The following is a 26,506-nucleotide window of genomic DNA, read 5'->3' as shown; positions in this document are numbered from 1 at the left end:
TGTATTGGTGTTTTTCTTTCTGGCTTACTTCACTCTGTATAATAGGCTCCAGTTTCATCCACCTCATTAGAACTGATTCAAATGTTTTCTTTTTAATGGCTGAGTAATACTCCATTGTGTGTATGTACCACAGCTTTCTTATCCATTCATCTGCTGATGGGCATCTAGGTTGCTTCCATGTCCTGGCTATTATAAACAGTGCTGTGATGAACATTGGGGTACACGTGTCTCTTTCCCTTCTGGTTTCCTCAGTGTGTATGCCCAGCTTTGGGATTGCTGGATCATAAGGCAGTTCTATTTCCAGTTTTTTAAGGAATCTCCACACTGTTCTCCATAGTGGCTGTACTAGTTTGCATTCCCACCAACAGTGTAAGAGAGTTCCCTTTTTCCCACACCCTCTCCAGCATTTATTGCTTGTAGACTTATGGATCGCAGCCATTCTGACTGGTGTGAAATGGTACCTCATAGTGGTTTTGATTTGCATTTCTCTGATAATGAGTGATGTTGAGCATCTTTTCATGTGTTTGTTAGCCATCTGTATGTCTTCTTTGGAGAAATGTCTATTTAGTTCTTTGGCCCATTTTTTGATTGGGTCATTTATTTTTCTGGAGTTGAACTGTAGGAGTTGCTTGTATATTTTTGAGATTAGTTGTTTGTCCGTTGCTTCATTCTCTATTATTTTCTCCCATTCCGAAGGCTGCCTTTTCACCTTGCTAATAGTTTCCTTTGATGTGCAGAAGCTTTTAAGTTTAATTAGGTCCCATTTGTTTATTTTTGCTTTTATTTCCAATATTCTGGGAGGTGGGTCATAGAGGATCCTACTGTGATGTATGTCGGAGAGTGTTTTGCCTATATTCTCCTCTAGGAGTTTTATAGGTTCTGGTCTTATGTTGAGATCTTTAATCCATTTTGAGTTTATTTTTGTGTATGGTGTTAGAAAGTGTTCTAGTTTCATTCTTTTATTCATAGCAGTTTTTATTCTAGCACTAATTTGGCCCACTATTGAAGTACAACTCTTCTGAAGATGCTATCCAATGCCCCAAGTATTAGAGGTTCTCTATACTTTGACAGATGGGAATATGTATTCCCAGATCTATGAGGTACTGAGATTGTTTGGTTTACTGCTTTTCAGTCCATTCTTTCCTTGCATCCTGCACCCCTCTTTTTAAGTACTCAACTGATCTACTTCACCCTGCCTAATGCCAATTAGTACTTAACAAAAACTTTAAACCACTGCAGATCTCTGAAGAGTTTTTTTTTTGTTTTTTAACTTTTGGTCTTCTGTATTTTTAAATAGCTTCCTCAGTCATCCTCTGATCTCTAGCTTAATGGACTGAGACACTGAGCTTTATTTTGGCTGTCCCTCCCTGCACTGTGGCCTGGCAACTGCCTGGAGGCAGTAATCTTGAGACAATCATAGGGATTCTCCAGTGGCTCACTTGGTAAAGAACTTGCCTACCAATGAAGAAGATACAAGAGATACAGGTTCGATCCCTGGGTTGGGAAGATCCACTGGAGAAGGAAATGGCGACTCACTCCAGTATTCTTGCCTGAAAAATTCCATGGATAGAGGTGGATATGATTATGCACACACGCATAGGGCTTACCTCCTTTGTTTTCATTTTCTGAGGAATCAGTCTTTTATTACCTGTAGTTGGTATCTATTAACAGTTGCTTCATACATTGGGCTGGCCAAAACCTTGTTTGGGATTTTTGTAAGATGTTATGGAAAAACTTGAAAGAAAGTTTTGGCCAACTCAATACTTGGTTTTCTAGTTGCTTATGGAAGAATAAGTTAGAGACCAATTAATGATACAAATGTTTTTTTCATAATAAGCAAAAGTCAAAACTATTTTCAAATGTCTTATACATTCTGCATTTCCTCAGTACACATTTTGGGAGGTTTTCTGGAGAGATTAAAAACAGCTATTCTGTATATATTTCCCCCCTAGTTCTTAGAATATAAGATTCTTAGTTAATCTTGCTGCTGCTGCTAAGTCGCTTCAGTCGTGTCTGACTCTGCGACCCCATGGACTGCAGCCTACCAGGATCCTCCATCCATGGGATTTTCCAGGCAAGAGTACTGGAGTCGGGTGCCATTGTTAATACAAAAGCTAAGTGAATTCTGAGTTAATAAAAAATTCTATAGTATAAAGTTGGTATACTTTATTATATTTAGAACTGTGAATTTTATTCCAGTGAACTGACTTTATTTCCTTAAATTTAGAGTTTAATATTAAAACCACAATCCTTCCTTTTTCTTCTAGAAGTTTCAACAGTAATACCACATGCATACAACATGTGCTTTACCTTCAAAATCAAAGGGGGATATATCTGTTAGAGAGGTAACAGGCTGCATGGATATAAAATTCTGGAACTATTTTTAATTCTTCTAAACATGAGGTATAAATATCACCACTGATAGAAGAGAACAGAAAATATATTGTGAGATATGAGGACAGAGATTTGGAAGGAAAGGAGTTTTAATCAGCAGAAATTTTATTAAATTCAATATAAGAGGAAAGGATCTAGAAATTGAGCTTAGGCTTGCTAAGTTCAAGATTTAAATACATTACATTGCCTCTTTTAATTATCCTTACAACTTGGTTAAGTAGATGTTATTATTCATATTTTATGGATGAGGAAACTCAGAGTTTACACTTTACAAGGACAGAAAGCTAGTCAGTAGGAAATTCTTTGTACTTTCCACTACTGAATATAGATTAACTAGATAGTCTATGAGAAGAGTGGATCAGTAAATGACAGCAATTAGCAGAAGCTAGTGGGAATGCTTGGTGGTGATAACTTTTGGCACCAGAAATAAAATTTCCTACATGTTCCAACAGATTTGCTAGACCATTTCATATCCTCTTCCCTGAAATTTGCAACATCTTCCCCAAAATGCTTTACTTTCAAGGGCTGATTTTGATTCTTTTTTTCCCAAGAAAGTAAAAGCATTAGAAGAAACTTTCTGTAAGCATTTAACATCAAAGCAACCCATCAATATTTGAAATTAAAGACTCTTTTTTTCCCCCTGATACAATGTTATCTGTCCACATTCCAGTCAAAGGCTAAGCATTCTACTTGTGTAATGTATCCTGTATGCTTTCACATATTCAATGATTGCTTCTGAAGACATTAATGTTTTCTTTTCTCATTAATTTTTTCTTTATACTCGACCAAATATTTTCAACCAGTATGTACAATCAGAAGCTTTCTTTCATAACTAAAAATAGTTTAATAAGACACACACTACAAATAAGTTTAACAAGAAATTGCTCACAATTTTGTTTTGGTTCCTTCCCTTCTGCTCAAAGCAACTGAGAGGACTATATTTTTTTCTACAATCTCTTCTAGTGCTATAATTCTAGGTGTTTCTAGTATTAATTTCTAATATTTATAGAGTGCCTATTCTATGCTAGATACTGTGCTAAACATTTCTCTCATGCATTATTATATTTAATGCTCACAACATCCTAACAGACATGTACTATTATAATCTTTATCATACAGATAAGAGAAAACTGGGATTTAGAGAATTTAAATAACTTGTCTGAAGTTACCTAGTAAATAGCACAGTAGGATCCAAATCTGACTTCAGAGTTCACATTATTAAAGTGTTACATCATGTACTCTTTAACCTCAATTGAATGCACACTAATGGAGATGAAAGTTTACTATGTCTTTATAGTATTTATATACTTAATATCAATAAATACAAAATTAAATTGTTACAAAACCCACAATAGTTTTTATCGCAATACACAACATAATTCATACTAGTACACATCTTTAAACAAATTTTTGAGTCTACAAACACCTTGGGAAGAATTCTAATTTGGTTCAATATTTTTAGCTAAGGTTTCTGGGAAAAAGATATATTATTTTCTGTTCCTATTTTTAATAAAAATATTAATCTCAAATGGAACATTGTCATTTTACTGTATGACATTACACTGAGAAATCAAAACAGTCATTGAACAATAAGTGTCTATTACATCCCAGTCAGTATGTATATCTTTACACTTACCAAATAGATATTAAATAATCTTCAGAAAAATTTGGAAGAAAAATTGCTTCAAGTTTGTACTGTTAGTCAAGTAGAAATTTGGAGAACCTTCTATTAAGATGACAGGAACTTACACTTGGGATTTTCTTCCGTGAAATAATAAAGCCAATATGATACCAGTTTGACATTTTATTTATACAAAGTATTTAGGGCACTGATTCTCAAAGTTGGCTGAATATTGGATTCACCTGGAGAGTTTAAAAAATACTGAGGCCTATATGCTATTCGTTAAAATTTTGATTTAATCAATATAAGGTAGGGCCTGAGCATTTTTTATTTTAAAACTCTCCTGATGCTTCTAATATGCACCAATTTAAAAAACACTAGCTTAGAGAACTGTTTCATCATTAAAAAGGCTAGTCTTCAGTAGGAATGAATCCTCATGACTTGATTTCAGGGAGTGTACTGTTATTTTAAGTATATAATAGGTATATTTTCCTTGATTAGAAAATATTTTAGGGGAAGAGGTTTTCTGTTTTATTCATCATTTTCTCCTCACATCTTGAAGAATGAAAGGCATATAGCAGTTGCTAAATAAATATCTTTTAAATGAACATATGACTGCCTTCTACTTCTTTCATATTTCTACCTTCTTGTAGATTCATGACAATTAGAATGCAAAAGATGTTTACTGGAAAAAAATGAATGACTGAAGCAGTTGGGGTAAACATTAAAGGCAAACCAGTCTTATATATACATATTTTAAAAACACATAGATACATAAATAGATCAAAAGTAGAAAAAGAATATATAAGAGTGCAATATTTAGTAGATGAAAATTAATTCACCAAGTTTCCAAATAGTCTTCACATTCTTACACTTAGAAACAAAAGTAATTATAAACAACTAAAACATCTAGTTCTTTAAGTAACATCAACAAGCATGTGCAGATAAGTTTTTTTTTTTAAACAGAATTACAGCTTAATCTTGATGAGCAAATGTCAGTTTTCAAAATTCAAGTAACTACAGTTTTAGCACACATCATGATAACTTTTCCAGATAGCTGTATAAAAAACAAAAGATCATTTCTGGTTAAAATATCTGGTATCATCTACTGTTATTTGCTCTCAGTTAAGGTCTACTAGTTTCTTAGCAGCTTCACAATGATAAAAACTATTTGGCACCTCCTTATATAATGTTTTATTGAAAAAAAAAATACCTTATTAATAAATACTTCTTTTATAGTACCTGAATTCTTACATATGGCTTCACTTACCAAAGTTCTAGAAGTAGTACATAATTTTCAATTCAATTAGTATCTTAAACTACGAAACTTTGGTTTTCTTAAAAATAGCATTGGTTGCTTGATTGTAGGTTTGTCACCGAAAAGTGCTGCTTCACTTTCAGAGGTTGGAAATCTTTTCTGATATATTAAGGGATATTCCTTCTGAAACTTAAAAATGGGGTGAAGAATTAGAAGATATTTAACATTATTAACCAAGCTGAAGCCACTGGTCAAGATTTTATAAGAATTCAGTGCTTTTCTCAAACATGTATTTGATAAGTATCCTTTTACTTTATCCTTGCTTCTCCCTCCACTTTCTCACATGTGAAAGGTATCTTGTACTATTTCTTGGAGCCCAGTTAGCATTAATGCTCTAGGATTCTCTTCTGGTATTAATTCTCCTAAATTCCAGATGTTCTTCTCATTGGTAACACCATGAAGGTCACTGGGATCTACTTGGTATATTTCATATTTCTTCAAGTGTCTCAGATCTGGAATTGGACATGCTAGAATCATGTGGCTACAGTGCTTTGATATAGAGCCAAAATTCTAAATGGCAATGATGAGTCACTAAAATTTACATATTATAATCTAAAGCTTATAATTATTTTCCTAAAGCAATCCATGCTATAAATACAAAATACTTGACATAAAGGAGAGTATATGTTATTATTGTTATTATTAATTTCAGGACAGAGTAAAACCAAGCAGGTAGAAATACATAAGTTATATATATATAATCTTTAAAATTCAAAATATTAAAATAAGAAATTAGATTCTAAATGCTTTTAAGTAACAAACAGCAATAACATATTAGAAATATCTATGATTAGGAAATTATTCAATCTCTTACCTGTTTTATTTTTCTCCTTTTCTCCTTTAGAGGCAAACTCTTATTTTTAATAATATTCTCTAAAAGTTCTGCAATTGCAGCTTGAGAGGTAGAAACTTTCTGTTCATCAAACTCCTGAGCACTGATCTGCTTACAGTATGAATATGTTGGCAAAGGAGCAATCACTCCATCTCCAGGATTTTTAATCTGTAAAGAACAAAATGATACAGTCAAATCTATTAATTCAGGTCATGTTCCTATTTGGTAAATAATTATTTCAATGGAATTTTGTTCATATTATTTTGCCACCAAACATTCAACACTTTAAGAAAACTGTATTATGCAGCAGAGAAGCAATAAGTCAGTAGGGTCTCACTCCCAGTCCTACAATCTACTACAGCTTTATAACCATCAGCAAGTGATTTAAACTTGTCTTGATTTGTCTCATCCATAAAATGGGGATGTACATAAGATATTAATAATGTAAAATCATCATTAGTACCATTAGCCATGGATTTTATTCTTTTAACCGTGAAACAGTAACAACATGATGTTTTAATTCATCTTAAAACACTGCTGCTGCTGCTGCTGCTAAGTCGCTTCAGTCGTGTCCGACTCTGTGCAACCCCATAGATGGCAGCCCACCAGGCTCCTCTGTCCATGGGATTCTCCAGGCAAGAACACTGGAGTGGGTTGCCATTTCCTTCTCCAGTGCATGAAAGTGAAAAGTCAAAGTGAAGTCGCTCAGTTGCTTAAAACACTAATGTTCTGAAATAGTGAAAAGTGTTCTACAATTTTTGAGGTGTAAGAATATGGGCAGGGCCTCTAACATCTGTAGACAAGAGAAAAAAATTGTAGAGGACAGTTATAATCATGGTAAGTTATGGCAACATTAGAATGATATGCATAGGAAGAAACATGAGTATATATGCTGGGCAGTCAAAGACTGAATAGAACTGATGTGTTGCTTTTGGCTGCTTAGATTCCTTTTCTCCTTCCCATTCTACCCCCAACTATCCTTACTTTTTTTTGAATAACATATTATTCTCTAATCTATGTAGAGTCACTCAGAGTATGGCCCTCTTTCCAACTCAGTCACCCTCAACCACTTAAAAAATGTGCATTTAACCTAGACTGGGCCAATCTGAGTCCATACCAATAACTTTTCAAATCAAAGGTGAAGGAATGGCTCTTTTCCCCCATGGAATGCAAAGAGCTTCAATGGACCATAGGGCTTCCCTCATAGCTCACTTGGTAAAGAATCTGCCTGCAATGCAGGAGACCCCAGTTTGATTCCTGGGTCAGGAAGATAAACTGGAGAAGGGATAGGCTACCCACTGCAGTATTCTTGGGCTTCCCTTGTGGCTCAGCTGGTAAAGAATCCACCTGCAATGTGGGAGACCTGGGTTTGATCCCTGGTTTGGGAAGATCCCCTGGAGAAGGGAAAGGCTACCCGCTCCAGTATTCTGGCCTGGAGAATTCCATGGACTATATAGTCCATGGGGTCACAAAGAGTCAGACACGACTGAATGACTTTAACTTTAATCAAACATATTCCATCATGTGAAGGAGCCAGTTTTTAACTATAAGACTGAAATGGAAATAAGGGATGAAGGGATGGAAAAGAGTCCTCTGGCTATTTGAATCTCCATATTCTGTCTATATTCCTGACTTTTGGAGGTTATTTACGTGAGCTGAAATAGTTTCCCTTTTTGATAAGGCTAGTTTGAGATGATTTGACATTTGCAATAGACTAATGCAAAGAATTTTAAGACTTACAATACATACATGGCCCTTTCTTAAGTAGTCAAGATGTTTCTCTACTGCAGCCAGTAGGTAAGAAGGCACTTGAAGAATTTCCTGTTGATGGTCCATCAAGAAAGATACTAATCTTGCAGCAAGAAGCTCATCAAGATCTACTTCTTCAGCACAGCGTAACACACTCCGAGAAAAAGTGTGTATCATCTAGAAACATAATAAAAGACATGAATTTAAAAGCTTAAGGTTTTATATAAATTAGATTATCAGTAAATTCTAGGTAGCATTATGCTAACAGATTGAGATAAAGTGATAAGCCAACTTCAGCTTTAAAAATGAGGACAATAACATAACATTAGGAAGAATAAAATGCCAATTCCTTTTGTTTTAGTACTTGTTAAGTAATTCCTTAATATAAATTCCAAATGACTACAGAAGACTTAGCTTTTTCTTTAACTTTGTCACGCTTTTATTAGTAAATACACAGATTCCATTAATACCATATAAATATGGTGCCCCTGAGTTGGGAAGTTCCCCTGGAGAAGCCAGGAAGGGATAGGCTACCGACTCCAGTATTCTTGGGCTTGCCTGGTGGCTCAGATGGTAAAGAATCTGCCCGCAATGTGGGACACCTGGGTTAGGAAAGATCCCTTGGAGGAAGGCATGGCAACTCATTCCAGTATTCTTGCTTGGAGAATCGCCCTGGACAGAAGAGTCTGGCAAATTAAAGTCCCCAGGGTTGTAAAGAGTCAGACATGTCTAAGCACAGTACAGCACAAAGACTGTTAGAGAAGAGTGACTTAATAAATTGATCCCACAAAAACACAAATAGAAGAATATATAACATATAAATACACGTGGTTACAAGGTTGGCACCATATATCTTTTGAAATTGGAAAATAGTTTTTAATGCTATTCCATCAGTCTTTAAAGACAATTTATGTATTTTTCAGTTCCATCATGATGATCTTCAAATCCTGGGATAAATTTTGGGTTTCAAAACTAATTTACTCTCATTTATATCCATATAAGCCACCAAATACAAGACACATACATGCATGCACCCTTGCACACACTATTTTCCAGTTTCAAAAGATATATGGTGCCAATCTTGTAACCACGTGTGTTTATATGTTATATATTCTATTTGTATTTTTGTGGGATTAATTTAATAAGGCACACATAAACACACACTTCATTCTAAAATAATTTGAATACAGAATTGTATTTTAGGTATTGTGCACATAATAGATGCTGAGCATATTTATTGAACTATTTTTGGTTTTATTTCTACATGTCTGGCAGGATTTTCCTATCTTCTACTAAGGTTCAGTCCTCAGATTTTTATTCTTTTTTTCCTCAGCTTTGTAGAGCTCATTTACTTCCATACCTTCAACTATCACTTTGCAAAACATGTACTTTCAGACCTGATCTTTTTTCACCAGGCTCATGTTTCCAACATGCTAGGATAAATTTCACTTGGATGTCCTATAACCTAACTGAAAAGTGTAAAATCAAAATTATCTTCTTTCTACTCATATCTCTCTAAATATCTTCCCCTACAAACTTCCTTATGCTTTTTAGTGGTGCCACAATCACTGAGAGTAATTCTTTCTCTTTATATTAGGTCTGTTATTATTAAAAAACTGTCCTGAGTGGAAGAATGGAACTTAGCTCCTGATTCCTTGCTACAAGAACATCCTGTAAATTGAAGCTGTGCTCTGAGGAAGTGGCAGTTCTTTATAGACAGAGAGAGAGACACAGAGATAAAGAGAGAAACAGAGGAACATATTAGAGGTACACTTTCAAGAGTTCATTTCCAATGGGGATCTGCATATGAATGCCTCATCCCTCATCTTCATATGGAGCCCAAGACTATTTCACAGAAGTTCTTCCAACTTCCTGCTTACAGTGACAAGCCATCCTAATTCACACAATACATCAAATACAACTTTTCCACTCCCAGAGTATCTGAAACACTCTGACTTACTACACATGAATTTCCCATTAATTCCCTATTTCAAGGGTTACAGTGCCCTTCAGCTTTCAGTAGTGCCTATATCTATCTCCTCTTCTTTCCCCACCAAACAGAATTGGCATGAGGCAATATAATATGGTCTGACAGTCTGACTCATTCTAACATAGAATGAATGAAGAGGCAAAGTCCTCAGACAATACAAAGATCAAGATGTGAAAGTATAAAAGACTGGGCACAAAGGATTAATGTGCATTCTGCTGCACATTAGGGAAGGTTAGACTTTCAAGTCTTTTAAACTCAAGAATCTAGGATTTCAAGACCATGACATCACTTGAATAGTATTCTTAGTTTGGTTTTCTAACTTTTTTTTTCTGCTGGGGATGGGGGAATGGTGGTGGTGGTGGTGGTGGTGGTTTATGATTCAGACTTATTCTTTCCTTAAGAATCAACTTACCAGTGATCTTGTACCCATTGCATCATGAAGTTGGGGCATATCAACATTTTGACTCATTCGAGAAATCATGCGCATTAAAAGTTGAAGCTTTCTACGATTTGGTGGGGGAAGTAACAAACAACATAACTGCAGTGCATCGATGGCAACCCTCTCTAAATGAGGTTGCAGCAAACCTAGGAAAGCAAAGTCACCCCCCAGAAAAAAAAAATCATCAATGACACTAGTTGTTTTAATACTACCATCATACAGTTATATAAGGAAGGCAAAATAATATTTTAATATTATGTTTAACTATTCCATGAAATTTACACATTCTTCAAAAACATGGTAAGATATTCATTATTTTCTTCATAACCCATTGGATTATGAAGGACTGAAAATCTTTCACCAATTATAAACAGTGACTCAGAATAAATGAAATTTAAGGCAAAGAAAAGGAGTGCTTTAGGTAAGTAGAATAAATCTTAGTTATGCCATGACAAGTCTTATACAACAAGAATTTTTTCTTTTGGAGAAAAAAATTAAGCAATTTCAGAGAAGAAAAGCCAGGTAAGCAAAACTGGGTTAGTAAACACTAAAAATTAATATTACATGCATTGAAAGCATCAACCTTACTTTGTGTGCCAGTCAACATAGAAGAAGCTGGAGGTAAAGAGTTTTCTGAAAGTTCTATTGTGCTTTTGCAGAGTCTTTTATTGATTGTGGTACTAGACTCTCCGAGTTCACCTTCCATAGCTGTTTGCACACTGGTGCTGCCTTGTTCAAGATTTGGTTTCATGATAATTTCAGCCACTGGCATATTAATATAACTATTCCTTCTTGTACTACTTCTTAAAAGTAAACTCTGAGATCTACAAAGCTGTTTCGGTTTGCACTTTCCATTATATAACTCCTCTTGGTCTTGAATGGTCAAAGTAGAGGTTCTCTTATAACCAACAGAGAATGGCTTTTGAATACCTTCCTCTGAATGAAGATTCATCAGGGATTCCTGTTTGGTCTCAGACCCTAAAGATTGCATATTATTTTGTCCTTCTATGTTCAGAACAGATTGATGGAAGACACTGGAGACCTCTTTACTTGAACTCCCTGGTAAATCTACAATTCCTTCTAATGAATAGCACCTTGGTTTGATGTTAGAGGATAGAACATGCATTCTACTTAAGCCTATTAAATTATAGCAACTTCCTCCTATTATGTCATTAGCACTGGCTCTTCTGTTTTTAAAATTAACTAGCTGCATTTTCTTATCATATTTTTCTTGAAATCCTTGATCACTTATCTGGAGTCTCTCAGTAGTATCTGATTCTTCTTTTGTTTTGTCTTTATGAAGAAGACTGAGAAGAAGACACTCAGTTGATTTGAAGGAATTCAGATTGTTTAAATGAAGAATTTTTGAAGACTGTGGATCATCTTGGATTTTATGTATCCCTCTGGGTCTATCTGAAACTGTGACGTAGCCACAAACAACTACCAGGAAATGAAACAAAAATTAAGATGCAACTGTATGATAGTGGACAAAAATAAAACAAAAACAATAGCAATATTAAAAAAATAAAGCATCACTATAGTACATATTGTTAGTATAGTACAAATAGCAGCTGCTTAATTCAGAAGCCACTTAAATAGGACACATGCAACATTCAGTTACAAAGTGCAAGACTAGAGGTTTTCCAACTTGTGATGAAAATAATTTTAAAATTTATTTCAACAATCTAATTAAATGGATTGAGTCAAATACATTAAAAATATCTACTTTCAGTCTACAAGTATTAGAAAGCTCTTAATTATAAGACAACTGTAGTTTAATAAAACATATATATGATTTTTCTCTCAGATACCTGGTACATAGCTCCTAAAACCCAAGGAATTTCCAGAGTGATTGGAGCCTTTTATCCTTCACAATGAGCCTATTTGAGCACGCTTCAGTTTACGCTAATGAGCTGACTTAGGGCTGGCCTGAGTAAAGTTGAGTAAAGAATCTACCTGCAATACAGGAGACCAGGGTTCGATTCCTGGGTTGGGAAGATCCCCTGGAGAAGGAAATGGCAACCCACTCCAGTATTCTTATCTGGAGAACCCCATGGAGAGAGAAGTCTGGCAGGCTACAGTCTATGGGGTTGTAAGAGTCGGACATTACTTAACTACTAAACCACCACCAGTGCTGGCCTTGCTTAGAAGGTTGGAATTTTAGTCCTAACTTAAGGAGACCTGAGTTTGATCCCTGGGTTGGGAAGATTTCCTGGAGAAGGGAATGGCTATCCATTCCAGTATCCTGGCCTGGAGAATTCCATGGACTGTATAGTTCATAGGGTCACAAAGAGTTGGACATGACTGAGCAACTTTCACTTCACTTGACTCTGGTGTTTCCCAGGTGGCTCTAAGTGGTAAAGAACCCACCTGCCAATGTAGAAGACTTAAGAGAAATGGGTTCAATCCCTGGGTCGGGAACATTCCCTGGAGAAGGGCATGGCAACTCACTCCAGTATTCTTGCCTGGAGAATCCAATGGACAGAGGAGCTGGGCAGGCTAAAGCCCACAGTGTCACAAGAGTCAGACACGACTGAAGTGACTTAGCATGCACACATGCATACCTCCCTGGAGGGGGTGGTAGGGTGGTTGGTGGTGGTGATGGAGATCAAACTTAATCAACAATGACCAATGATTTAATCAACCATGTCTATGTAGTGAAACCTCAAATTAAAATGGAAACAACACAGCTATGGGAGCTTACCAGTTGGTAAATACATGGACAAACTTGGGAGAGTGACATTTCTGAAGAGAACATAGAAGCTCTGCACAGCCCTTACCCCCCTTTCTTGCCCTATAACTCTCTTCTACTTGGCTACTCCTGACTTATATACTTTATAATAAACTGGTGATCATTAGGTAAAGCACTTTCCAGAGTTCTGAAAACTATCACAGTGAATTATTAAACCTCAGAGGGGTTGTGGGAATCCCTGGGTTTGGTAATTAGCCAGGGAGAAGGGCTATTAAACCTGAGGACCCCATTTGCAGCTCCTGTATGTAGTGAGGACAGTCTTGATGAACTGAGACCTTAATCTGTGGGGTCTAAGCTAGTCCTGGGTAGTTAGTATCCAAGTTGAAAAACTTTGCCCTCAACTTTTGGGGTCTGGGTTAACTGGGTAGTTTCAGAAATGAACTGAATTGCAAGACATTATTGGTGTAGAGAATTGGTGTTAGAATGGTATATTTGAATGACTGGAAAACATAACAGCAACCAGAATATTTCTGAGTTTTAAAATAATTTATAGCCTGTCACTTTCATATGTATCTTTTTTCATACAGATCTTTTAAATTATGGGGGACTTGGAAACCAGTAAAATAAATTAAATAATAAGGAAAAATCTATACATACCCAAAATGTTCACAAATAATTCATAATATTCAAAGGTAAGTAGAGGTTCAGGGAGATCTAGAAAATAATCTGCAATTGTTCTGAATACATCTCGCTCAAATCCAATATAAGTTGGATTATTCATATCATTACTTCTTGGCCCTAAGTGGAAGGCAAAAAAAAAGTGAAACATATTTCTTTTAAATATAATTTTTAAAGATACTTATAAAAAGCCTAAAGCCTGTATTTATTTCATGAAGGATCTATGCTTAACAACAAATTCTGTCATAATTCAAAAATTTAAAAGGTTGTGCATATCTCATGCCTTCTCACTATCTTTTCACTAGAAATCACTGCACTTATTAATATTTTGTTTAGTTTTAATATTTATATGACTGAAAAATTTGAAATATATTTTAAAAGCATCGGGGAAGTTTATTTTAATGGAATTTCATCACAATTCATTTTATATAGCACAGAATATTTAGATATTGCAAATAACTTTTTCAAATTGTCTTTTGCAAATTTATATTTTCATGATTAAATTTTGCCTGATATAAAGCATACTCTGAATGAATTTAAATACTGTCATTACATTGCTGTTCAATTAGCTTAACATTATTGAAATAATTATGCCTACTTATTGGTATTTTCCTCAGGAAATTCTGATCTCATGTTATAGATGAAGAAACTGAAGCTCAGAGCCACTTGCTCAAGAGGCAAGAGACTTTGATGGCAAAGCTAAAATTAGAACTCAGAGGTCTGTAAGAGCAAGTCATAGGACCTTGAGACTCAACAGCATTTAAAGTGCGGTCCATGGACTACATAATCAGAAACATTAGTGTGCCTATTAAAAGCATAATCTCTTCTATACAGTACAGAATCTATCAGAATTCCAATGCAGCTAGGAATTATTGATCTAGAAATTTTTGCTATTTGTTTACTAATTTAGTAGCTTCCAAATATTGATCTGGGCATCTTTACTAGAAGAATCTTCTGAGATATGATTTAAAAAAAAAATCCTGACATATTCAATCAGTTGAACCTGAATTTTTGGTGAGTATCTCTAGTGACTGTGATATGCACTAAGATTTGAGAGTTACTCTACTATCTTTCAAGGTAACACACACATATACACACTTAATAGTTTAAAGGCTAACGATGGCTTTATGTGGAACAAAACAGTTTTTATAAGGAGGATATGAGATATATTCTTAATATGTAGAATAAAAATTTTGATAATCATTACAAGTTTTTTAAGATAGAAAATTCTTTACTGGAATTAAACATATAAAATTTACAGTTAGAGAATCTAGGTTTGAATATATAGCTCCTCATGTATTAGAAAAAAGGCAAAGTTTTCTTTTCTAGAAAAAAATTGGGAATAGTATCTTGATCACTGATTCTTGTATGTCATAGGATTACTGTGCAGGAATAAATAACAAACATGTTAAACCAAAGTCTTAATATTGCCTCTGGCTAGACATATTGTTGTTAAACTGGAATCCAGTAAGTTGCATCTTTGGTATCACTTATGCATAACATGGACTGGGAAGCAAAAGAAACAAAACCTTAAAGATGAGGTATCAGAGAAATCCCTGGAATATTTGAGTTACTATCTATGAGGCAAGGTATGAGAGAGAAAGGCAGGTAGGCAGGGGAAGGTAGAAAGAGAATTTCAAAAATCTTATGTTTCTGTTCAAGATCTTTACCTTGATTTGATAAATAAAATTTTTCTGTATCTAATATTATTTACTTTATTGCTATTCTGTTATTTTATCATATTGACACCCAGTGGACAATAAGGGAATATATACTTACTTTGAACATTAATAAAATACAAATTTTATAAGACCTAGAAAATTACTTCTGTAATGTAATTATTAAAATATAATTTTACTTTTGATGATGTGTGCATACACCTCTGTACACATTTTTAAAACTGACTTTTGAGAGCAATTAGTGTTTTGTACTTGAACAGGGCCTTAAATTATAAAAATCAATCATCATTGACCAGTATGGGAAAAGCTTGAAGAACAAAACATTAAAAAATTATCTAATTTAGTGAAGATCATTCTTTTTGATAAACATAAAAGTTTCATTAATATATCCTATGGAGAAGAAGCGTATCATGAAACATCTGAATGCTGAAGCTCTGTACAATGGCCAGGGGAATGAAGTGGGTTTTATAGACTTCATTTCTAATTGAAGCTTTATATTTACAAGCTGCTTTACTTATAAGTTGTGACCAACCTAGATAGCATATTCAAAAGCAGAGACATTACTTTGCCAACAAAGGTTCATCTAGTCAAGGCTATGGTTTTTCCTGTGCTCATATATGGATGTGACAGTTGGATTGTGAAGAAGGCTGAGCGCCGAAAAATTGATGCTTTTGAACTGTGGTGTTGGAGAAGACTCTTGAGAGTCCCCTGGACTGCAAGGAGATCCAACCAGTCCATTCTGAAGGAGATCAGCCCTGGAATTTCTTTGGAAGGAATGATGCTAAAGCTGAAACTCCAGTACTTTGGCCACCTCTTGTGAAGAGTTGACTCACTGGAAAAGACTGTGATGCTGGGAGGGATTGGGGGCAGGAGGAGAAGGGGACGACAGAGGATGAGACAGCTGGATGGCATCACTGACTTGATGGACGTGAGTCTGGGTGAACTCCGGGAGTTGGTGATGGACAGGGAGGCCTGGCGTGCTGTGATTCATGGGGTCGCAAAGAGTTGGACACGACTGAGCGACTGAACTGAACTTACTTATAAGTTGCTATTTGAACCCCCTGGACTCATGAGACAATTGATGTTGATTATATCTAAAAATCATTTTTGAGATCTTCTAGCCTGTGAATTTATGATCTATGAAAACTGAGTCATAAATGATTAGCTTGGATTATAAAATCATTATCTGCAGAGAAAAAGTGCTCTATAACCCAATCCATATGTAATGAAATGTAATCAGTTCTACTAGATCTTCATTTAAACATCAACAGAAATGATATAGTTCAATTTTATCATGACTTTCATGAATTAAAATAATCCCTTGGCTCTTATTAAATACTATCAATATAATACATACACATATCACACATATACCGTTTGTTTACTTACAATTTGCTAGGCACTTCATGGCAGATAGTACCCAGTGAGGAAGATCATCTACACAAAAATTAATATCATTTAATTATATAATTATTGTAATAGTATATTTAAAACTTCACACTTGCTACATAATTATACATATATTTATATACATGTATATGTACTACCAGAATTAAAATTGATTACATATTTAATAATATATAGGGCCATATAGTATTTTAAAATACAAGTTTAAAAGTTAGCTATGCTTCTTGAATATTACTGATTTGAGTGAAACCTATGACAGAAAAAGCTATATTTTATTAATTATATTTTATAAAATATAAAAATTATATAAAATATAATATATATTAATATATAAATCTATTAATAAAATATAATTGATTAAAATACATTTTACTATTAAGGTGATTTCAAAGCAAGGCTTGCTTAAAATCTTTCAACTGCTACTAAGTGAAATATGATGCATAAGTGTTACAGTTTTTTGACACAAACACAAAAACCACACATACATTTCACTTGAAAAGTTAATAATCATAAATAGAAAGCTTAGATGAGAGCATACACTCAAGTTATTTCAGGTAATGAAAGATGGGACTGATCCAAAGCTGGATGCATATACAATATAGCTCCTAGTTTTCAGCATTTACTTTTTGTTCTTATGATTAAAATCTCAAAAGTTCTTGCCCACAGAAAGAATCTCAAAGTAATGCATGTCAGTTAATTCTACAGCCAGCAACTGATTATTAGGAAAAAAGAAAAGAGCCAACATTTTGAGTAAATTTATTAATACACTTCCTATAATGTAAATTTTCTAATGCAACTGGCTTGATTTCCCTGATTTTCTTTATATTTGAAACCAATACATTATATAAAATACATACAATATAAAGCCAGTATTCTTTTAAATATGGTTCTTAAGTTTGGACTTATTTTATTTTGTGTTACTTTGGTTTTGCATGTGTCTTGACCCCTTTAAATCTGTATGTAACTTGTCATGTAAGCTCCAGAAAGGAATGGACCATTTTTCTCTTAATCATCACTAATCTTTAGCACAATGCCCAGCACATTGTAGGTCCTCAATAAAACGTGGTTAAACAATAGTTTCAACTATATTTGCATACTCTTTGGATGCTTACTCTGCCATTAAAAAAATTCATGCAAGAATCCACCTTAAGAGCTAAAGCAATAGTGTGAATAATATTCATTTAAAAATTATTTCGAAATGATTACCAAAGCACCTCTGATTAAACAGTAGTCTCCCTGATGTTCTCTCAGTTGAAGCATTCTACTTTATGTATTTTGGTCTTTCTTTATCCTCACTATAGCTGCAGCCTTTTTCAGCAAGTTTAAAATGATTCCAACTTCTTTTATTGATACCAACCTGATTTGTCTTGCAGTATAACTACTCCGTGTTTACTTGTATTGGTCATGTTGTACATTATATACTGAGGAATTACTTGTTTGGGATTTATGACTTCTTCTAGGGAGGATACACCTAGAACGGTTTGCAGGCTAAATAGAAGAAAGAATACAAGCTTTTTTTTTTCTCCATAAAATAGGTGGAATAGAAATACGAGAGTATGAATAGAAAACAGACAAAGCTTTCAGAATATTTTTCTTAAATCGAACCTCTAAGGCTTATATTTAGTATCTACTTTAAAGTATATTTATCTTTATAACCTTTGAAGGATACCAACATAGACCCCAAACTATAGCTACAACTTTGAGTCAAAGAAAAAGCAAATCATAGTCAAACCATTCTACTTCTCCTATACCAGAACAATAAATACAAAAGTATTTATTAAGAAACACATGTACAGGTGAAATCCTAAGTGTTGAGAATTAATCTGCTCTTCTTCAACTGAGCATCTTGATGAAAATAACAAAATAATATCCTTAACACCCCCAGGAACTTGGTCATAGCTTAGTTTTAGCTTACTATATCAGAATAACATATCTCCAAACTTCTTCAACATCTTTCTGGCTTATTTCTCTGTTTTCAGCTAAATTTTCTTGATCTTCCTCGATTACTTCACAGTTCATTTTCTCTGAATTTTCCTGAAAAAAGAATTACTTTGGTTTAATATGATATGCTCAAATTTTAGAAATAATGAACTGATACTACTTCTAATATTTAGTAATTCTATTAGTATCAGTCTACTGTGGAGCTGTAAAGGTGTCACTTGAAGAAATAATACAATATTTGGGGCTTCCCAGGTGGCACTAGTTGTAAAGAAACTGCCTGCCAATGCAGGAGACTTAAAGAGACCCCTGGATTGGGGAGATCTCCTGGAGAAGGAAATGGCAACCCACTCCAGTATTCTTCCCTGGAGAATCTCACAGACAGAGGAGCCTGGTGGACTATAGTCCATGAGGTTGCAAAGAGTTGGATATGAGTGAAGCAATTTAGCACTTGGCATGTGCCGTAATAGAGCTTTTGGTTTTGTATCTGCCCCCACTACTGTCAAATTAATTTAAAATACGTGCTTAAATTATACAAATAGTATTTCAAGTATGTCTCACTATAATTTTTATTATTATTTGAGTTCCAAACAAATTTACATGTATACACTTAGAATATAATATAGCTAAGTGATTCCAAGCATTGGCTTCAAATCTTAAAGAATCATTTACTTTTAATTATTCTATTGATATTATTAAGCACACAGTAATTATATTTAAACAAGTGATTAGTAAAAAAGATGTTTTTACCTGAGAGAAATGTAGTCCATGTTTTTTAGGGGTTCTTCGAGATAAGTTTCGCAATTTAAAAATACTATCTTTATCTTTGGAAAAATTCTCTATGTTGTTTTTTCTCAATTCTGGATGCCTTCGTGGAAGAGTTTTAAGTGGAGAACTTGTAGGAAATCTGGTTTAAGAATATGCAATTAAATAATGTGAGATAATGAACTTTTAGTGCCTATTTATCTTAGTGCCTATTTATCTTTTGAATTGTGGTTCTGGGAGAAGACTCTTTAGAGTGCCTTGGATTGCAAGGAGATCAAAAAAGTCAATCCTAAAGAAAATCAACCCTGAATATTCACTGGAAGGACTGATGCTGAAGCTGAAGCTCCAATACTTTGGCCACCTGATGCGAAGAGCTGATTCACTGGAAAAGACCCTGATGCTGGGAAAGATTGGGAGTGGGTGCTGGTGGGGAGTAGGACAGAGGATGAGACAGTTGGATAGCATCACTAACTCAATGGACATGAGCTTGAGCAAAATCTGGGAGACGGTGAAGGACAGGGAAGCCTGGCGTGCTGCAGTTCACGGGTCTCAAAGAGTTGGACGTGACTTAGCAACTGACCAACAACAAAAATCTTAAAAATAACTCAAAAACACTGGGTTTAATTTATCAAGGAATGAATATTCTACATAAATTAATTTTCTCATTAAGCCTTTAAATTTTTTTAATAGTTTCCTGATATCATGAGTAAACTGTATATTTTAACTTTATTCCTGTATAATTCAGGGTTATTATTAGGACTAATTCTTTAGGAGAGGTATGACTTACATACAAAACAGTTCTAGAAAGTTACATTTTCTAAATTTCTCTTATTAGTTATCTAATTTGTATATATTTTCTGTCCTTTGTGACTTCAATTTTCAGAACTCTGTTGTTCCTTTTGATTATAATGCTTTTCCTCCCTTCAATTTAATATAAAATATTTCAAAGATACAAACAAATACAGGGTGTTTTTATAAAATAACATCCACATAGGTGACCATCAACAAATGCAACTGTTAACATTTTAACAAGACTTCTTAAACCAATTCATAGTTTTATTATCACTGTAAAAGGCCTAGAGGTAGAGAGATTAAGAGTTTTACAGAATTTCAGGTAAGAGAGAACAACAGTCTAATGAAAAAAATATCATGAAGACAAGCAGACAGATCAGAGCGTACTGAGGCAGCATGATATACATGGTTTGATAATTACCTCATATTTAAAGAGAAGGGAAAGAATGAAAGCAACTACAGGAAAGATTGCCATTCATTCAGATATGGACAACTGAAGTGACTCAGCAATAGCAAAAAACAAAAATTGATATAAGAGGTCAAAAGTTAGCTTAGGAGATGGTAGTGATTTTTCATATGCTATATGATATGTGAAGTGCCTGTCTAACAGGCAAAAAGTGAGTCCTAAAGCTCAGGAGCGATATTTGGGTTGGAGACTTGAAAGTCATTAAGACATGGCGTGAAAGCAGAGACATAGTAGGAGACTGTCCAGGGAGAGAGGTGAAGTATAGACAAGCCTAGGACCTTGAGGACAGTAAAAGCTAAAGGATGAGCGCAGCAGAGAAACTCAAATGGTGACTGATGAGTAGCACAGAGAGGAAGGATTTACAGAGTTTTATACAAAGTATTTATATATTTGTTACTGTAGTTTACTTGTGTGACATAAACCATCTTTGACACAAAGGCAAAAATCTATTTCTACATTTCATTTGAAAAGTACTAATTTTGTAGAGTAAAAAACCACGTGTATTAGAATCCAAAGATCTAATTTAAGGGATATATAATCAAGAACTCTGGGTGCCTGAGAGAAAACTCAATTATGCAGACCCAATTATGCAGGAGTCAGAAAGGTCTCCTGACCTCAAGGTGGGCTACAATATAGATGACATGAGAAGAAATGTATTCACTAGTCTGATGAATGTGTACATGAGCATATTTCAGACTGAAGGAATAAGATTTGCTGATGCATGGTCTCCACCTTTTCACCTGTAAAAATGAGTTAATATCTACCCTGTTTAGCTATTCTAGGGATTAAATAAGGAAAACATATAACTCATAAAGTAAGGCTGCTAGTACATGATAAATGCTTATTTTTTTTTCAAATTGTGTTATATTTCTTTTTTTAGTTATTATATAAGCTTGCTATTATTTATCTCATCTTATGTATTCTTAGATTGTATAGATTATATGTCTATTGAAGGGAAGAACCTGTGAGAATTTATAATTCTTAAATCTATGAAACTAAATGTTGATAATGTTCTGTCCTTCACATGTTACAGAGCTTTCAGAAGATGTTAAAGTTACAGTATCTCCTCCTTTCCTCACAACTTTGTTTTATTATATATACTATTTATCATTATAAGGTTTGAATTGTGCAGGAATTAGTTTTAAAGGACTTTAACTTCTAAGTGGTTTCAATTGAACTAAGAGCAATAGTTTTCTAAAGAAAATATTACTTCTTCTAAAGAGGCTGCTGTTTTAGTAACCATATAATAGAAGCAGAGTGAAACTTTATGGTTAAGTAATTCAGTTTTGCAGTTATTTCTTTGTTTAATACCTGAATAGCTGACTGTTGTCATCAAGATTTTCTGTCCCCCATTTGCCTTTGATATCTTCAATTACATGATTCTTAAGAAATTTTCTCAATAGCTGGATAGTCTGTTGCCTTGTAACTTCAGGACCAAAATTGCTATTAGTTCTTAATAGGTCATAAAGCCAGTCCACTGCTTCTCCTGCTGTAAAACAGTTGCCATATTTTTTGAAGTGTTGCCTATGTTTTCTTAGGGGCATTCCCACTCGAAAAGATGTGGTAATTTCATTCCACTGCAAAATGAAAAAAAAAAAATTAAAAATCCACTCATTCCTTTCACATATTATCAAATCATTGAAATTCATGAAGAAATCACTTGTCTTATTTGTGCTAAAATCTTTTTACATCTCATACTAATTTCTTATTATTAGTTACAGTGTTACAAGAATATTTTTATGTGATGGTTTTTGACTAAAAGTACTTCATTGGCTGATTGGCTTACTTAGGAAACCTAAGAATAATGGAGAACTGTAATGGACCTGCTTTTAGTCCTCAACAGAGAAAGCATTTATTCCTGTTTCTACAACTTCAACTAATATTAATGATATGATAGTAGCATTTGTGTCAGACATTATGCATTGCATTCATTACTTCACTTTAATTCTCACAATTCAATGAATGGGTACTATTATTATCCCATTTTCAGATATGGATTATGAAGTACGGAGATATTTAATAACTTGACCAAGGTCACACAGCTGAAAACTCTAGAACCTGCACTCATAACTAAGCAGGCCAAACAAAACTTATGGCAGGCAGTAGTTTTACTGGTAAAATACCTCTAGTATTAAAAAAAGTTTATATATTTACTAGTGAAGATTCCAATAATGAACATAACAGATGGAGTAAATTAAAATTTAAGTCTATTATTTGTTTGACACTGTGATATATTTATATTTTAAAAAGATAATCACACTCTCAGAAATCTTTTTCAAATTACCCAACCTTTTGGGTTTGTGGCAGGTCTAAGAGTGGTGGTATAGAAGGTGGTGGTGATAAACAATTTTTTTTGGAATACAACTGCTTTACAACCTTGTGTCAGTTTCTCTGTACAGTGAAGTGAATCAGCTATGTGTATGCATATATGTCTTCCCTCCTGGACTTTCCTCCCACCTGTCCCCTATACCACCCATCTAGATCAACACAGCACCAAGCTGAGCTCCCTGTGTTATACAGCAGGTTCCCATTAGCTATCTATTTTACACATGGTAGTTGGGTTTCCCAGGTGGCTCAGTGGTAAAAGAATCCGCCTGCCAATGCAGGAGATGCAAGTTCAATCCCTGGGTCGGGAAGATCCCCTGGAGGAGGAAATGGCAATGTACTCCAGTATTCTTGCCTTGACAAAGCCTAAAGGGTTAGACATGACTGAGCACGCCCATGTGTATAATATACATATATATATATGTTAATCCTAATTTCCCAATTCTTCCTACCCTCCCTTTGTCCACACCTCCATTCTCTATGTCTGTGTCTCTATTCCTGCGCCAGAAATAGGCTTCCTCTGTATCATTTTTTCTAGATTCTACACATATGGGTTAATATAATAATATTTGTTTTTCTCACAGACAGCTCATAGAGCTCAATATCAAAAAACAAACAACCCAAGTCAAAACATGGGTGGAAAGCCTAAAAAGACATTTCTTCAAAGAAGACATACAGATGGCCAATAAACACATGAAAATATGCTCAGTGAAAATGGGCTTCCCTTGTGGCTCAGGTGGTAAACAATCTGCCTGCAATGTAGGAGACCCAGGTTCAAACCCTGGGGCGGGAAGATCCCCTGGAGAAGAATACATAGAGATGGCCCATGAACACATGAAAATATGCTCAACTTTACTAATTATTAGAGAAATGCAAATCAAAACTACAATAAGGTATCACCTCAAACCATCAGAATGGCCATCATCAAAAAAATCTACAAACAATAAATGCAGGTGAAGGTGTGGAGAAAAGGAAACCTCTTGTACTGTTGGTGGAAATATAAACTGATACAGCCAAGTGGAGAACAGTATGGAGATTCCTTCAAAAACTAAAAATAAAACTACCGTATGACCCAGAAATCTCACCATTGGGCAGATGCCCTGAGAAAACCATAATTCAAAATGACACATGTACTCCAATATTCATTGCCACACTATATTCAATAGCCAGGACATGGAAACAACCCAAATGTTCCATGACAGATGAAAGAATAAATAAGATGTGGTACATAGATAAAACAGAACGTATAGCTTTTAGAAAAAAATCCTACATTAGAGGTGAAGAAATCTGATCTGTAAGTCCAACTATGTTAGTACTTGCTATCCTACCACTTCTCTAACCTATGTGGTCCCAACATCATAGCACAAAATTTAAGAGCTGAAAGAAAACACAATAACTGTATTCTTTTCTTTATACACCTCCAGATTTCATATATTATTCAAGAAACTTACACTGAGCTGCAGTTTCTACGGGGGAGCCTGGTGGGCTGCTGTCTATGGGGTCGCACTGAGTCGGATACGACTAAAGTGACTTAGCAGCAGCAGCAGCAGCAGCATTCTACAGATAACAACACACTTTCACCTACAGTAACATCTACTCTGGACAACTCTCAGCTCTACTTTACCAGTGGGGAAACTGATGCTTACACAAGTGATCCTCCTAATGTCACATAACCAGTGGCACAGTATCCTCGTGGATTGATGATCCAAATACACAAGACGCTGTGTGCAAGTACAAATCCTGTGACTACAAACAGTGGCTCCTGATGGGTACTTAAAATATTCTGAGTTTTAGCTGTTAGAAATAGCTGTTATTGAGTTGTATTCAGTCGATACATCCTGTATTTAATTCCACAAGACTGGCAAAATTAAGCTGTTACAATCTGATCCTACAAAACACTGGGACACGTTCTGCTGCTGCTAAGTCGCTTCAGTCGTGTCCGACTCTGTGCGACCCCATAGACGGCAGCCCGCTAGGCTCCTCTGTCCCTGGGATTCTCCAGGCAAGAATACTGGAGCGGGTTGCCATTTCCTTCTCCAATGCATGAAAGTGAAAAGTGAAAGTGAAGTCGCTCAGTCATGCCCGACTCTTAGCGACCCCATGGACTGCAGCCTACCAGGCTCCTCCGTCCATGGGATTTTCCAGGCAAAAGTACTGTCGTGGGTTGCCATTGCCTTCCCCTAAAATCCTGTTCGGGGTAGGAAATATGGCGTGAGGAGCGTCTAAACTCAGACTAATCTAAGTCATTCCAGGGGACGCCGAAAACACCAAGAACAGAGTCACTTAAGAAGTTGGGTCGATGCGCCTACCCCAGGAACCTGGAGCAAAGAAAGGAGGAGGGCAGACTCTCAAAGGAGGGGGACAATCGTGTCCTGCAAAGATCCGCGATACTCGAGAACTCCCCTCATCCTCCTCTTCAGCGATCTCCTGGGCTCTGGCGCCCATCCCTCCGCCCTAGGAAAAACTATGAACCTTCTCACGTAAAACCGGCCATCACCCCGCTGGCCAGTCTCGTCGTTCGCGCTGTCTTACCAGCTTAGTGGCCCGATAAGGGCCTGGAGGCACATCCCGATTCTCCATTCCGCCCACCAGGCCCACGGGTCCCTCAGCGCCCAGTGCCCGGCATGGAAGCGGAAGGCGACCCTCAGACCCCGATTCCCGGGCGGTGACACAGATCCCCACAACCGTCGACCCCGCCGTTGATTTGAATACCGCCGAGGGCTGCGCTGATTGGCTGAGCTGCCTGGCCACGTGACGCACCGCCCTGGCCCAGCCGCAGGGGGCGTGGGCTGTGGACTCGCTCCAGGCTGCGGCGCAGGCGGGCCTGTCTGAGGAAAGCTGATCTTCTCCCTCCCAGCGGGGTGAGACGGTCTCCTTACCTCACCTGGCTTCTCTGAAGTTGCTTGTCTGTCTTGCGGTCGTTGGCGAGGCGGAGTCATGCTTCCACACTCAGAACTGGTGAGGCGGTTTATTCCCCTACAGGATGTTTGGAGCCCAGCATTTGGCTTAAAGGAATTTGAAATTTGAAAAGAAAAAAACGAACAAACACAAGCCTTTTCTGCCTGGTCCCGCAGGGTCTCAAGCATTTGGTTAGCAAGAGAAACAAACCTGGGGCGTAGCTTTCGCGCGACTGACTGCTTGGTTTTGGTTTTAGGAAGCTTCCTGGGTATAAGGGACCACAATTCCATCCTCCCCAGTGCTGAAATGTAAGTTAACCCCCCTTCCCCCGGTTAGTTGGGTAGTAAAATGGAGCTTAGTAGTTTTCCATCAGTATACTACTTGTGACAGGTGATGCAAAACTTGCCAAATTGCTTCCCTTAAAATCTATCTCATCAGACGAGAATCCTGGCTTTATTTAAATCATGGATATACAGAAACTAAAGTTCCCAGCACTTGCTCAGAATCTCAGGTCCTGCTGGCA

At 35.8% G+C, this 26,506-nt stretch overlaps 1 protein-coding gene across 4 annotated transcripts; it reads right to left on the bottom strand.

Annotated features, from left to right (window-relative positions):
• Positions 1 to 730: 730 nt before the first annotated feature.
• DEPDC1 (DEP domain containing 1) lies at positions 731 to 25,778 on the bottom strand. Of its 4 annotated transcripts, none has more exons than XM_070786336.1 (12): positions 25,618 to 25,778; positions 22,072 to 22,337; positions 19,488 to 19,644; positions 18,715 to 18,833; positions 18,157 to 18,287; positions 16,782 to 16,829; positions 13,693 to 13,833; positions 10,932 to 11,783; positions 10,317 to 10,489; positions 7,906 to 8,091; positions 6,148 to 6,333; positions 731 to 5,462 (listed from the first exon to the last, which is right to left on the bottom strand). In XM_070786336.1, the coding sequence occupies exons 1-12, from the start codon at positions 25,663 to 25,665 to the stop codon at positions 5,322 to 5,324; spliced, it is 2,448 nt and encodes an 815-aa protein (XP_070642437.1). In that variant the 5' UTR covers positions 25,666 to 25,778; the 3' UTR covers positions 731 to 5,321. The 4 variants fall into 4 exon arrangements, with proteins under 4 accessions (XP_070642437.1, XP_070642438.1, XP_070642440.1 ...); XM_070786337.1 differs by having other exon boundaries at positions 7,915 to 8,091; XM_070786339.1 differs by lacking the exon at positions 10,932 to 11,783 and having other exon boundaries at positions 7,915 to 8,091.
• Positions 25,779 to 26,506: the final 728 nt, after the last annotated feature.

This window comes from Bos indicus, chromosome 3 (assembly GCF_029378745.1).
Source record: "Bos indicus isolate NIAB-ARS_2022 breed Sahiwal x Tharparkar chromosome 3, NIAB-ARS_B.indTharparkar_mat_pri_1.0, whole genome shotgun sequence".
Classification (NCBI taxonomy): Eukaryota; Metazoa; Chordata; class Mammalia; order Artiodactyla; family Bovidae; genus Bos; species Bos indicus.
This window is presented reverse-complemented; position numbering and strand designations above follow the sequence as displayed.

Coding starts and splice junctions, on each gene's coding strand:
- DEPDC1 (XM_070786336.1), bottom strand. CDS start 25,665: ATGGAGAATCGGGATGTGCCTCCAGGCCCTTATCGGGCCACTAAGCTG. Junction 16,830..18,156: donor TATACTGCAAGACAAATCAG/GTTGGTATCAAT, acceptor ATTTTTGTGTAG/ATGATCTTCCTCACTGGGTA. Junction 11,784..13,692: donor ATTATTTGTGAACATTTTGG/GTATGTATAGAT, acceptor ATTTCCTGGTAG/TTGTTTGTGGCTACGTCACA.